The following is a 15,500-nucleotide window of genomic DNA, read 5'->3' on the forward strand; positions in this document are numbered from 1 at the left end:
CTCATGACATCATTGATGTAGCTCCCTTACACCGTGTTTACTTTTAGATTGAATTGAATATCTGGTCAATTCTTACATAATCTTAATAATTGCATCTTCAATGATGGAAACCTTTAACAAGCAGTAGGTGTTTTGATACAAATGATCTGCCAGGGCACTGACTTTGTTATGAGTAATACTAGTTTACATTTTAGAGTTATTTATCGGCGCAATAAAAAAAAGAACAACAGCTTCACATTGTAGCTTTATAATTGCTATTACTATTATAATAGTGTTACTTCTTCATATGACAGCCATGTGTGAAGCTGTGTTTTTGTGATGGTTTGTCCTTGTTTTTAGGAGGATGATGGGGATGCGCTCATGTGACTCTAGGTGTCTATTCAGTGGTTCTAAAGGAGAGGTCTGCTGTATTGAACCACTGCGTGCTCCTCCAGACTTCAGAGACCATCCCATTACACACCACTCCCTGTTGGCCATGGCCTCTCTCACCAAAGTATGCAAAAACACATCCTTCTGCAATATGCTTGTACAAAGAAGTTTTTAATAAATCTCAACTAAAGTACACTACTAAAACGCGGTTTGTCCTCTCAGATTCTTGTCATTGGACTAAAGCCCTCACTGAAAGTCTGGATGACTTTCCCATACAATAAGGTTGGTATTGATCATCCTGTTAATGACCAATGGAAAGGTTCATGTTGTGTTCATATTGTAAGTTCATGGCAATTAAAGGTTACAACACCTAATTGAAGCTGTGACTAAAAAGTAAACAGTAGTTTTCAGACAAAGACTGGTCAGTCTACTTTTTTTATGTCTATGTGTACTCAGGTCACAAGGTTTTAAATATACTCCAGCTGAGGTCATCAAGGGGGGTTGAGGTCCTGCAGTAATTCTTTCATTAACGCAAACCTTGTCACCAGTCTGTCCTGATCCAATGACCTAAACAGTGACAACTGTGTATTTCTTCATAAGTTTTCTGGCTTCAGTGGTACCAACATGAAAACACACATACCTCCCACAGAGAGCCTCTCACAGTCTGTACAACGTATGGGTTAATTGACTAATCTAAATGTTGCTTTAAAAAGGATGTAAGTTAAAAAAAAAAGTAAGTAAAATGTAAAATTCATACAAACTGTTACATTTTCCAACTTTTTCACTGCTGCATCATTATTATTTTATTATTACATATGAGATTCTCTTTTCTCTTTCTTTTCTCCAGTCTGATCCATCCAGTGTTCCTCAGCTGGCCTGGCATTTTGTTCCTGTCCAGAAGACAGTCAACCCAGTTTTGGCTTTTTGTAAAGGAGACATAGTCCACTTCCTCCTGGTATTCAATCATTCATTCATCTTCTATCGCTTATCCATTTCCGGATCGTGGGGGATGTTAGAGCTAGAGCTCATATTGTGCGAGGGTGGGGTACATCCTGCACAGGTTCCATCACAGGATGCCATAATATGTTTATCTAAATTTAGATATTGTTTTGAGTTCATTCAAAAGACATTTTTTATGATCATTGTGAACTTTAATCAGCTCTGTATGATTATTACCATAATAATTTTTTACAGCTAGCAAAGTTTTTCAATTTTGAACTTTGTTAGAAATATATTTCTACCTGTTTCTGCTGTACTATTCCAGGTGAAGAAGGAGGAGTCAGGGGCCATCCATGTCATCAAGCAAAGACAGCTACACCTCAGTTGTGACATCATTAGTCTGAGTGTAAGTACCTGACTTAAATTTTTCATGTTGTACACAGCCTAGTTGAGAAATACAGAAAAATCTGTGTCTTCTGTCATACACAACCCATGCCTTGTCCTTTCCTGTCTCTGTGCCTCTGCAGTGGATTAATAGTAGCACACTAGTCCTTGTGGACAGCCGAGAAAAACTGCTCGTTGTGGACCGGCCTAGTCAGGAAGTTTTGGAGACTCTGGACTTGGAGCAGGTGCAGCTGGTCTATAACAGCCGACATTTCAAATCACTGGCCACAGGAGGGAATGTCTCCCAGGCTCTGGTGAGGGATCAGCTGATGTATAATGAGGTCAGAGATAATGCATCACATTTTTGGGTTAGACGTAGTGTAATAGCACTTCAAACTGACAGTAATGGCAAAATTTGATTGATTTTAAATGTATCTAAAAAAGCTAACTTTTCATAACCAAATGACTGATACAAGTTTAGCAGCTGTTTTGGACTATGGGGATGTCACTAAAAGGTTAAACCAATTTATTTTCAAATTTTATTCTGTCAAGATCAGCAGACCTAGTGAATCCAAACTTCAATACTAAAGTCAGCAGCAAATCATGGGGCTATTACCAATGCTTAATTTATAAAATATGAGGTTCTGGAACACACACGGGGGTGGTACTGTCCACTGAAGTTGTTTTTAATTGCAGTTCTTCATGCAGAGAAAATTTGCTAACAAAAATTAACATGTCAGTTTTAATAGCCACTGATATTGGGTTCTTTCACTTCTGTCTTTTAGGTAATGATTAGATTTAGACTTCCTATATTGTCATTACTCAAATTACACAGCAGTGCATTCAGGGAACACAATTCCGTTGCATTAGCTTCCAGAGTTGTAGCAGGCAGTATTGAGAAGTAGGGGAAATTACAGCAATCGTATGTGTCTATATACATATATATACATACCTAAACATATGAGTGCAGTAAATATATAGAAATATAGAAATGAGTGCAGATGACAAGATATGTACATGGAATATTGAACAAACATTGAACATAGCTGCAAATAGAACTGTGCGCTTTCAGTTGTGGTTTGGATAGAAATAAGAATAGATAAATAAACAGAAGCATATTGCACTAAACATTTAAAAAGTAGTCAAATAGTTGAAAAGCCAGAAATACAGTCCATGTAATTGTTATTTGGCATTCAGCAGCCTGATAGCTTGGGGGAAGAAGCTGTTCCTGAGTCTGGTTATTCTGCAGCGGATGCTGCGGAACCTGCCAAACGCCAGCAGGGAAAACAGTCCATAGTGGGGGTGGGTGGGGTCAGAACGGATATGGTGAGCTCTGGCTAAGCAGCACCTGTGTGCAATGTCCTAGTTGGGGGGGGGCAGGGTCCCAATGATCTTCTCCACTGTCCTTCTCCACTGTCCTCACCACTCTCTGCAGAGACTTCTAGTCTTTGCAGCTCCCAGACCAGACAGAGATGTTGCTGGTCAGCAGGCTCTCGATGGTTCCTCTGTAGAAGGTGGAGAGGATGGGAGGGTGGAGGGAGGCTCTTCTCATCCAGCACAGGAAGTGCAGGCGATGCTGTCCTTTCTTCACCAGGGAAGTGGAGTGAAGTGACCAGCTGAGGTTGTCTGTGATATGCACCCCCAGGAACTTGGGGCGAGTGACGACTTCCACAGCCGTGTCGTTGATGAGGAGTGATATGTGGCTGGGTCGGGTTTTCCTGAAATCGACAATGATCTTCTTTGTCTTGTCGACATTCAGGAGCAGGTTGTTTGCCCAACACCAGTCCACTAGATGTCTCACCTCCTCCCTGTAAGCCTGTTTGTTGTCATCCTGAATGAGGCTTACTACCGTTGTTTCGTCCGCGTACTCTAGGATGTGGTTGGCGCTGAGAATGTGTGATGACGGTAGTGGATCATCAGGGTGAACAGCAGGGGGCTCAGCAGATAGCCCTTGGGGAAGCTAGTGTTCAGGGAGATGACACTGTAAGTGTTTTTGCCCACCCGTACAGACTGTTTTCTGTTGGTGAGGAAGTCCAGTAGCCAGTTGCACAGGCTCAGATGGAGAGCAGTGGAGATGGCATCCTCAGTGGAGCGGTTTGGCTGGTAGGAAAACTGGAACGGGCCTAATGAAGGGGGGCAGTGTGGAGATGATAAAGTCCTTTATCACCCTTTCAACGCACATCATGATGATGGGTGTGAGTGCAATTTGGCGAGTCCTTAAGGCAGGTGATGGTTGGTTTCTTAGGCACTGGAATGATTGAGGCAGACTTGAAACACGGAGGGACAACAGCCTGGATCAGTGAGGTATTGAAGCATGTGGGCCAGCTGGTCACCACATTCCCTGACCACCCGTCCTGGAATGTTGTCAGGGCCCGCTGCTTTCCGCACATTCACCTTTCTCAGGGTTCTCCATACAGTGGTGCTCGTCAGAGTGGGGGGTGGCTTTCCTCACAGGGGTGTTATTGATAGCATCAAACCTTCTGAAGAACTTGTTGAGCTTGTTGAAGAAGCTGATGTCGCCTTGGGATGGGAAGAGGTAGCTTTGTAATTAGTGACAGTCTGGATGTCCTGCCACAGTTGTCTGGTGTTGTTGGGGTCATGGAAGAAGCCTTGGATCTTCTGGCTGTGGGCACACTGTGCTGCCCTGATATCATGGTTCAGATTGGCTCTCACTGATCTGAGTGCCACCATGCCACCAGATTTGAATGCAGCATTACACTCCCTCAGGCTTGCATGCACCTCCTTGGTCATCTAAGGTTTCTGGTTGCCCCGTGTGACAATCGTCTTGGTGGTTGTGTGTACCTCCAGGCTTGTGAAAGCTTCATTAAAGGTGTCAAGCAAAACTGGGGAGATTGAATTTGCAAATGCTTTAAAAAAATTCGGCAATAAACCCATCAGGGCCAGGCCTGTTAGAGCATTGCATACTTTAATTGCACTAATTAATTCTTCGGATGAAAATGGCTTGTCAAGGCTAGTCTTGTAATCAGGTTTTATGTTAGGTGTTGGCAACTTGCTTAGGAAATAATTTACTAAAGAATTGTGGTGGCAAAAAGTTGACAAAAACCCTAGGAAAAGAGTCTGCACATGTCAGTTGTCTTTTCTTGAGTTTAATAGCAATAATACCGTATGAACAGTCAGTCAGTGAGAGAGCCCTGAGCTCTCCAAAACATACAGGTTATATAGTATTCTTGATAAGAATGGGTTTAATAAACAAAATATATGGTGTTAGCGTCATTCTCATAACAATCTGTCCTGCTGAGACCTTGAGCACCTTGACTTTTCAGTAACCCCAGCAAAGCTCTTCCATAATACTAGCAGAACAGTCAATGTCAGAAATTTTCCATCACATTTCCCCCTTTTTAGCATTTTAATGGTAAACGGAGCATAAACTAATAAATCAGTAATTGCAAATAAATGTGTTATTAATGGGAATGCACACTTGTGAGAAGGAAATTAAATGAAAGAATACCAAAGTTCAAAGAACCTTATGTCAAGAACGAATACGAATAAAAAGGAATAATGAAAACAAAAGTGAATAATCATGTGAATACACGAACTTAATCAGCAATACATATGAATGTGATTAGACTTATCTAGACTTATCAACTGCTAAACTTGACCTTTAACTGTCATCATGAAAGAACCAATTTTATTGGTTAGATGTTCAAAAAGGAGTGGTTGGTACGCCAGCATCGCAAACTAATTAACACATGAAAGGCGTCCTTTATACAACGAAAGTAGGCATGGTTTAATGAAAATTTCAACGTGGACATTTTCAGGAAACTTTCAACAAAATGCCCAAAATTTTTGAAGTTTTTAGTTGTTACGGTTTTATCATAGTGACTGAAAATGCCTCAAACAATAGAAGACGGCAAGCCCACTAGCAACGTCATGCCAGCAACAAAGGGTGTGTGAACATAGGTGTATTATCTTTAAACCGTTTCTTTCACCAACAAAATATTGTATACTGTCAGAGAAACAAAACAGAGAACAAAAATTTAGTTTATTTCCCAATTAAGTTTTCAACGAGCCTGCTCACAAAAAAGAAAAAAAAAATTGGATGCTGTTTTCTATTGCTGTGGAGTATGAACGCTCTTCGATCAAAGCCCTACTAAAACATTGAATAAACTCAGTGGCTTGGGAACCGGAGGGTCGCCGGTTCACATCCCAGCCCGGACAAAGAAAAAAGTGTGATGTGTGGACTGGTGGATGAGGTAGTGCCAATCCACTTCCAATCCACTTCCCTTGCGCAAGGCACCGTCCCCCGCTGCACTGACCAATAGCAGCACCTTCACTCTGAAAACAGGGTCACCTCTTCGCATGTTTTATGACATAGGCCTGTGTGTGTGTTGTCTGGGGGCCCACACATATCTCTCTGAGTGTAAATGTAACTTCATTGTGTGTGCATTGATCTCAGTATGTGTACAATGACCAAAAAAAAAGCTTCCATTAGGAAAAAATAGGTAAATTGAAGATCTAAACCTGTCAAATCTGTATTTCACTTTCCTCCGCTGAAAAACTAAACATTGTGATGAAGTAAATCCTGTAGATTCCCCAATCTTTGAGAGGGAACACATGAATAAATGACAACTCCATTGTGACTCTGCTGAGGTCACTTTGTTCTCTGTCCATCCTGCCTACTTGCTCTCTCTCCCATTTACTCATTAGCTCTGTCCATTTTCTTATTGAGCTGATGTGTATGACTTGTATGAGCCATTGAAATCTAAATTCTGTTAGCTGGAAGTGAGTATGTAATTTAATAATTTAATGTTTCTATGTTTCAGGCTTTAGTTGGAGAGAAGGCTTGTTACCAGTCCGTCTCCAGCTACGCCGGACAGATAGTCTACCTGGGCACCAAGGTACTGCGTTTTCTGTCTCTTTGACCAGTTGTGATAACCAATCATTGTTTTTATCTATGTCTCAGGAGGCACGCACTAATCGGAAGGTTGGTGGTTCTGTGTGTACTGTACATACAACTTTAGTCTATTTAAAATTGAACCACAGTATGGTTCATAGTGAATGTTGATGACTTGCATCTGCTATCAACACTGATGTCAGCTCCAACTTCACCTTGCACTTACATGATTCCAGTCTTTTTAGCTTAGCTGAGCACTCAGAGATATACTGGTTAATTTGTAGAAACTAGTAATTTAAGTTCAATTTCAGATCAGCAACAATGAATACACATATAATCAAAAGAAGAACAACTCTGAAGAAAGTTAGTAGCATGAAAAACTAAATATCACTGATTCTTTGGCAACTTTGGCAAAAACATGTCCCACCAAAAAGTGCTCATTCTGTTGGAAATTAATAACATTTTAAACATAATATTTTATAATCAGTGGGTAGTTTGCACATATGTAAGGTTCTTTTATAGGCTTGTTTTTAACTTATATTAGTTTAATGATTACATGCTGGCTCATTTCACATTCAGTTGTCCTAGGATAGGAGATAGTCTGTAGTCATGTACAGAACGTCAAATACTGTGACATAGTTTCGTGTTTTGAGATGAGAAATCCTCCCTAGTCAAAGACAAGGGTACAAGACAACAATGTATGAAGCTTGGGTTATAGTCAACCAATGAGAAAAGTACGTCCTCACAGCAAATTGCATCTGTATGGTGGGGCTAAGTAACCTATTGCTTGGTGATGAGGGCTTGTAGATAACAGTTCAGCGTTCTGAGATATATGTAGTTATGCAAAGATGAATTATGCTTTTGTGTTACTGTCCTTTCAGCTGGCTATTACCTTTCTTTTCATATCAAAAATTGTATGCCTTGCTCTGGAACTTTCTCATAAGCAGGCTTTGAAACATTTCATGAACAACGCAGTAACAACAGGGTTCAAAATCTCAGCATCCAGTATCAATCAGTTACATTCAAAACCTGATTAAGCTTAGTATACTTACTCACATGTCTAGTAAGTTAGACATTTACCTGCTTCATAGTGTGAGCCGAGATTTGTATAGAGCAAATGCTACTGTCAAGCCCCACTCACAACATTATGGATCAGCTAATATGTTTATTATGTTTTTGTGAAACACTGCAGACGTGAGCATTTTTGTTCTGAAATGGTCATGATCCTTTCGAAATCCTTTAAACCTTTAGTTTGCCGGTGGAATAGCGATTCGTACAACCGTATACGCAACAACCAGTCAAGTTGAAGCTGGGAACTGTTTGTAAATGTTTGACAAGCAGTTGTTACCTCCTTTTTGTCAGTCAGAACTGCTGGTGAACAACAGCTCTTCCCTTGCCAAGATGTGCGTGCAACATTATATGACATTGGCTTGAAAAACGGTCTATAGGGGATGAGGTGTGCCTTCACTCACTTTCTCATTCACTATTATGCCATGTTCATTTGGCTGACGCCATTTGGGATGCACATAGTGCACCTCCTATCTACCTACATAGTATACAATACCCCTTGTAGGTTATGCATCTCCAATAACTAAAGCCAAATTAAATGGCATGACAACATTTAACAGATCACAACTGCCCTTTTATGCATGAATAAAATGAATATGCATGGAGTGACTTTATTCCTTTTGTTACCAATTTAATTATTTATTTATATGGTTTAAGAAAAACTAACCTGATGTTTGAAATTTTAACTCACACAGGAGGTATTCTTATTTCCATTTATTTTATCAAGCACTTATCTGCCTCTTAAAGGAAGTTTTTCCTTGCCACTGTTGCCAAGTGCTTGCTCATCGGGGGATCTGTTGGGTCTCTTTAAATAAATTTATAAAGAGTTTGGTCTCGACCTGCTCTATATGTAAAGTGCCTTGATGTAACTTTGTTATGATTTGGTGCTATACAAATAAATCTGATTTGATTTATTAATTTATTTATTTATAACCCTTCTTTTATAGGTTATCTATGCTTTTATGTATATATGTATGTATATATTTAGAAAGAAGAAGAAAGGGAAGATAAAGAATATCAATGTTATCACAGTGCACAGGATTGTTTTTGGACCAAATAGTGAAATAAAGTTGTTAAGCAACGCACCATTGACTTGAGAATTATATGCTGTGATGAGGCCACTGTCACCACCGTCACATTAGTGTTACCACTGTCAGAGGGAGTTTTATTTGTATTGAAAAAAATATGCTTACAATGTTTCTTCAGAGCTGTTGATTTATGAAAATACTAGTCTCTTTTAATACAAAAATATGTTTAAGTAAAAAAAAACAACAAAAAAACTTCATATTTAGACTTAAAGTAAACGTGTGATGTTGGATCTTTTAAGGACAGTATAAAAAAATGAATTTTCAATATTTAACAGCCTTTATGTGCACTAAGGATGCCAGATAATAATTTTCAAGTTCTAAATACATATTAGACCAAACAAAAAAAAAGTTGCCTTTTATTGTGTCTGACGGTGTTCACAAAAACAAGATCATAACTGAAAAAGATATCGATTTTATGAAAAAAAAAAATAAAAATACACAATCTGGAGGTGGCACCGGTACAGCCAAGACGTCACTCTATAATGATATATGTTCAGATTTTGTAATTTAAGTAACTTTTTATTTTCAATGTTCGGTTTGAAAAGTGTGCATTTGATTATCAGCTATAAAATCAAAATGTATTAAATTCAATTAATAATGTGGGGCACCACCCGGAAACTGGGACCAATAACCAAACTGTAAATGCTGCCTCATAAACAGTTGTTCAATTAGAGGACCCGGTATCTGAGATATCAGTACCACTAGGTGAACAGTGAAGGTGTGAAATCCAAGCTCGGACTCTCTCAATCAGCTACCTGTCACAATAAAATATGCACAGTAATGAAAAGAAGACTTCCCAACAATTGTTTCATTTAATAAATGTTTTACTACTAATGTTAGACTAGGCGTATCCGGACTAGACCAGCAATTCTTAAATTGAAAACTCATGAATTTAGTGTAAATACCTCAGACTGCTTTATTGCATGTTCCTCCTGAACATGGAAAGGTGGAGCACATAGTCCGTAGCCGCAATGTTTTCAAAGACTTCCAGTCCACTGAACAAAGCAATCAATTTGGCTAGATTCATGTTAGCCCCGCCCTCTGATGGGTAAGTTTGACAGATAAAATTAATGAATTAATGAAGCACTGCAACACAGGACCATGAAATAATTAAATATATAGTGAAATTACTATATATATTTTTTGACATTACATGAACTAGTATTTTAATTGACACATTTAAGTAATTATTTAAAGATATATTTATATATTTCATTCTGTCCATTTTGGTCCTCCGTAGTGCTATGCTGGCGTTATCTGACGATCGGATGTGTGGCGCAAACCGTGCATGAGTGAATGAACGTGTAGGTGTGTTTAGTGTGGGTTAGTAAGAGAGAGAGGAAAGGAGACCGGCTTTTGGTCCTGCAACTGTGAGAGGGGAGCAGTGGTTGCCTTGACTACAGAGTCTGCAGCAGGTAGTCTGTAGCCCTCTGTCTGGTTGTAGACTGACAAAGAAACTTAGTATTGAAAAAGTATTGAACCATGTACGCCTATTTTTTGTATAATAAAAAAATGTTAATATGATCATGCCGTGTACAACTGGTTAGAATTCATACAACAAAGGACAGGACAGATCGATTGAGACTACTGGGGTTGAGTTGTGAAGGCTCTCAGCAGTACTGAGACAAGAGGTTGTATTAGGAGCCTGCTGGTTCACTTCAGTGTAAATGTTGATCAATCAAAGTATATAATTTCACCTGCAATATAATTATTTATTATTATATTATAATTATGTAAGTTCAGCTATGATACATTTAATATACTAACATTCTGTTGCAAAGACCCATAAACGTCTTGTGGGTCTTTTTGATAATGTTTAATCAGGCAGGTCATAGAATCCTTTAACAGCCTGATATTCTCTTGTGTTGCAGTCGGCTCACATCATGACTCTAAGGAACTGGAGAGAGGTATGCTAACATTATGCTTACATATGATTGAGAGGTCACAGGATAGCCACACTTCTGAATCATAGGAAAAAACTGATTTCCATAACTAGAAACATACGGTCAATGTAGAGTGTTAATATAAAGCTGTTAATAGAATGAGCAAAACAACCAGCACCCAGTTTTAGTACTACCATTCACAAGCATGTGTATTTTACTCTATTACCCACAGAATGCAGCATCCATTCATAATGCTACTTAATTTTATAATATTATTTTTCATAACTTTTGTATGTTGTGTATATATGTATGTATACATTTATTTGCTATCTGTGACATCTTTGTGTTTTATGTTTGTTTTTCTTCTTGTGCACCAGTTTGAGTTACACCTTCAGTTTTATTGTTTGCTCTGCTTTCAATGACAAATAAGATTATTGCCAACTCAGGCCTTCAGGCTCCACTCCCCTTTCTTCCTCCCAATTGGCTACCAGAAAGAGTATTATGGCTTCACCCTACAAGGCCATTGTTTTCGGTTATTGGTGCTTCTGTTTGCTGTCTCCCTCCCCACATTGGTTTTCACCAGTTGTGATACAACCCTCTTGTGCCCTCAAGTCATGGACCATGAAAATTCTTCTGTACCTGTCATCACAAGTTCTCTCTTTCGGCTTTTACCTTATTTGGGGCCTGACAGACTTGCATGATTGTTTTTTCCACAGTTTCTATGCCAAATGCCCCTCCTGTAGCAACCCTCTCCATTACCTGGGCTTGGGGCCAGCACAAGCCTACCACTGGTTTGTGTTGTGGCTGGATTTTGAGCCTGGGACATGCAAAGCATGTGCTCTACCACTGAGCTACGTCCCTAGGACACCCGTCATCACAAATAATGCTATTAATATCCAATCAGCACAGTGCGCCAGCAGTCCTTGTCTTCTCCAACCCTCTGTGAGAATGTGGTTGGTGTTTACAGCCGACTGACAACAGTGCGAACTGTGTTTTAAGAGCTTGCAATATTCCTGTTAATTTGAATGGGAAAGTGTGTCCAAAATTTTGACTGATAGTGTATGTATGTACAGGTACACAGACACGCATGTGTTTGTGAGTGCGATATGTGAATATCATTGAAATAGAATGTTGATACACAGACAACTACCTTTGACTGACTTTGATTAACGTCACCATCTCTTTGTGACTAGCGGATAGACTGCCTGCTGAAACAAGACCATTTTGTGGAAGCGCTCTCTCTGTCCTGGTCCTTCCACGAGGGAACTGCTAAAGCTGTGGTTGGTGGGTATAATGCACATCGCTAAAATGCTCTATTTTTACAATGTAGCATGTAAGCATGTAAGTTTTCTGATTTTGACATTTGACCTGCTACACTTGGTCAAGGACCCATAATCAGACCACCATTTCTTTTAGTCCATACATATTCAAAACAAACTTATTTAGCATAATTTCTCAGAAACAGTAGTTATTCAACTAATCTTCAGTTACAGTCAGTCTGCTCAACTTGCACTCAGATGTTGTAGTCTTTCTCTCAAATCAAATATGAGGTAGGGTTAGAACTCAAGACATAAAACTAAACTTCAAGACCAGGGCAGATACTTGTAATCAGTAGGGGCCAAGTGGAAACATTCCAGGGGAACTCCACATAGTAGAGGGTGGGAAGGTGTAAGGCACCATAAGACATCACACATCTGGTTGCTGTTTGTGAGATGGAGAGTAGCTCACTGTGGCCTTGGGGAATAAGTTAAAGGTCAGTGGACATCAGGAGAAAGCTCAAGGACCAGAGACCATCTTTGAACTTAACTTGCCACATCTCTTTATAGCTCAATTTGAGTGGCCGCTACTGAAGTGAAGTAAGGTCAAAGGGGTTCCATAATTACTATTATTAATTAATATAATAATTATTATGATATTATTACCCATTTTAATATCTATTCATTTCTAAACCAAAACACTTGCAGGTGCTTTTGTTCTCAAGAAGCATCTCTACGATGCACTGAGATGCGTCCCAGCAGCTACCCACGAATAAGCCGTCTTTAACCCAAGTGACCTAGTGGCTTTTTCTGTAGCCTCACTGGCAGATTGAATGGCCCTCTTCTTTTCTGCTCTGGTGACCGATCCACGTGAGGACCTAACAGAAAGAATGTCCTGCAAATACTCTACAGCCAAAGTCAATGGGCTCGTAGAATGTCTTCCAGCCTCTGCCCCTGCACTCCTCCACTAGTTCCTGGTATTTGGCACGCTTTTCCCAAGGCACTGTCAGTTCTAGGATGATCAGGTGTTTTTTGACCCCTGAGATGAGGATCATGTCTGGACGGGGTGAAGTTGTTGCAATGTTCTGTGGGAATGTCGGCGCTTTCCCAGGTCAGCCTGCAGCTGTCAATCAGAGGCTGTGTGGAGGTGACCTGTTACTGGGTTTTTTTTCTCCAGCTTTGATAAAAGTGACTGCTTTCTTTGGTGCATGGCGGTGTTTGCCAGTGTTAGTGGCTGACGCTAAACTCTCAGCAACTTCCATAGGCACCTGGTCAAGTCGCCACTGATAGCGGCCATCTGTTAGAGCCTTTTGGCAGCTGCTGAAGAGATGTTCTAATGAGCATCTTCCAGAGCAAAGTGGGCAGGAGGGCGTTTGCTAGGCTTGGCAAGGCGTTGTAGACCGCCTGCACCAGGAACTGGACGTGACAAATCTGCCTGCATGATGTTCGACCAGGTGATCCTGTGCTGCAGTGTATTCTCCCATCTGGTCCTGGAGAAGGTGATGTCTTTCCTTGCCCTCGGCCTTGCCGACCTGAGTCCTATGGAAGTAGCCAAAACTCGCTCTACCGATTGCCACAGTGACCACCAATGCCTTCTGTCTCAAGTGTGCCACCTCCACTGCCTTCTCTGCTTTTCACTTCCGTCCTGTCCTCACTGCGATGCCGGCTGCTGACACTTTAGCATCCCTGTATTGGAGGTATTCCCGTGTGTGAGTGAACATGAACTCTTCTTTGAGTCCACTGAACAGTAGCTGAAAAATACTGTTTTTATTTATCGATAAATTGAAAAATAAATCAGCCAATCTCAAAATTAGTTTAGTATAGGTTAACTGGAAACTGAGTGTAGGAAAGGAGGGAGTGAGCATCTGGCTTCATGTTCCATGATAGTTTCTGTTCCACAGAAGGTTCTGTTCTCCAATTCACAGGTTTCCTGATCTAAAGAGGGGAATCGGTTCAATCCAGGGCTTCTCTTCATATTTCCAGGGATAAACAGAGAGATGAGTAGCAGCTGGGAACAATGAGATTATGATGAGAGGCAGGAATCAAAAACAGACAGGGTCGGTAGCAAGTAATCAGTCCAATTAAAAGTAAACACAAAAACTTGTGAAAAAAAAGGACCAGACTCAGTGATTAACTCCCTTAAAACAAACGTTGCCCTGCCTATGTGCCCTACAGACAATATCTAACGAGGCCAGTGAGCAATGATAGCTAACATGTCTTTGGGGTCATCAGGGTGGAACCTCCTTTCACCGGCGTTTCGTCTAGTTAGTCCTACCACACCTCCAGGAGGCTAGACAGTGATCACTGGCGTCCCAGAGTCACCCCCCCCAATGCCAGCCATCACCGCTCCTCACACAAAGACAACTATCTCAAGCAGCACTACTGTCAACTACTCTGACCTCTCAGCAACTGCACCACTGAAAGCGGGGTGGGGATGCAGACCCTGGTTCGGGTAGGGGGCATGAAAGTATAGAGGGTGCAGGAGGTGGAGAACAAGCTACCACCCTAGTTGCTCCGCTTCCTTACCTAGATCTCCATACCTGAGCTTTTTCCTTTCAAATCAAATCAAATCAAATCAGATTTATTTGTATAGCGCCAAATCATAACAAAGTTACATCAAGGCACTTTACATATAGAGCAGGTCTAGACCAAACTCTTTATAAATTTATTTAAAGAGACCCAACAGATCCCCCGATGAGCAAGCACTTGGCAACAGTCGCAAGGAAAAACTTCCTTTAAGAGGCAGAAACCTCGAGCAGAACCAGGCTTTCATATACTTCTTCAACTGAATCCTCCCATGGCACAGTCAGCTCTATGAAATACACTCTTTCTACTCCTAGACCACAAAATTATATCAGGCCTTAGCTTTGTACAGGCTATTTCCTGGAGAACAACAAGCTTTCCTCCTAAATCTGCCTGCATCTCCCAGTCACTGGCATTCTCTAAGCTGCCTTGCCTCCTTGTTATCTTATTTACTTTCCCTCCTTCTTGAACAAACTGAATTGCAACTCTCTTTGCCTAGGACCTTCCAGAATTTGCCTGCCTCCGTATATCTTCAATGCCTGCAGCTAAGTTTTTTAAAACCTGGTTATGTTGCCACGTATGCCGTCTTTGTGTTTTAGGTTTAGAGTTTTAGGTTTTGGTGAGTTGGCAATACTCCACAGCTCTTTCCAACTAAGCTTTTTCTTCTCTACACCTTCCCAGTTCAACTACTGTCCCGGCTTAGCCTGAGCCCTTGCCCTTGCATAATATTTCCTCCTGTCTACGAACCTGCTCCACGACTAGCATGTCAACTTGACAGCTAAATAGACAACTTGTCAGCAATGTTAGTGCCAAGATATTTATAATTATTGACCAGAAATGCTGGAATGTTGAATGCTGGAAAGTTGTGCATGAACAGAGGAACAATCTGGCAAAGAGCAATGGGAGAGTGGAACTTGTATGGGGAGAAACCAGGTGAAGCCAATAGAGCTGTGTGTGATTGCATTGGAGCAGAGCAGAGAGTGTGTGATAACGGGTAGTGTTCAGTCATCAGGAGTGTTAACATTATGAGATTTATAAAGAAGTTATGTGTTCAACCAGATATTGCGTAGAATGAGTGTATTATTTTTCAAAAATCATCACAAACTGCAGTAACAAATCTCATGTCCTGTTTGCT

General features: G+C 40.6%; 1 protein-coding gene across 6 annotated transcripts in view; it reads left to right on the forward strand.

Moving 5' to 3' along the window:
• The window catches only part of vps8 (VPS8 subunit of CORVET complex), a 95,178-nt gene that overhangs the window by 20,264 nt on the left and 59,414 nt on the right, over positions 1-15,500 (forward strand). For 3 of the 6 annotated variants that reach the window (XM_029520536.1, XM_029520539.1, XM_029520542.1), the window contains 8 exons: positions 340-493; positions 592-651; positions 1,217-1,324; positions 1,634-1,714; positions 1,836-2,033; positions 6,477-6,551; positions 10,575-10,610; positions 11,780-11,870. In XM_029520536.1, the coding sequence (XP_029376396.1) occupies positions 340-493; positions 592-651; positions 1,217-1,324; positions 1,634-1,714; positions 1,836-2,033; positions 6,477-6,551; positions 10,575-10,610; positions 11,780-11,870 (803 nt within the window). The remainder of the gene's footprint in view (positions 1-339; positions 494-591; positions 652-1,216; positions 1,325-1,633; positions 1,715-1,835; positions 2,034-6,476; positions 6,552-10,574; positions 10,611-11,779; positions 11,871-15,500) is intronic. The other 3 variants (XM_029520538.1, XM_029520541.1, XM_029520540.1) reach the window with 1 other exon arrangement.

This window comes from Echeneis naucrates, chromosome 15 (assembly GCF_900963305.1).
Source record: "Echeneis naucrates chromosome 15, fEcheNa1.1, whole genome shotgun sequence".
In the NCBI taxonomy this organism is placed as follows: Eukaryota; Metazoa; Chordata; class Actinopteri; order Carangiformes; family Echeneidae; genus Echeneis; species Echeneis naucrates.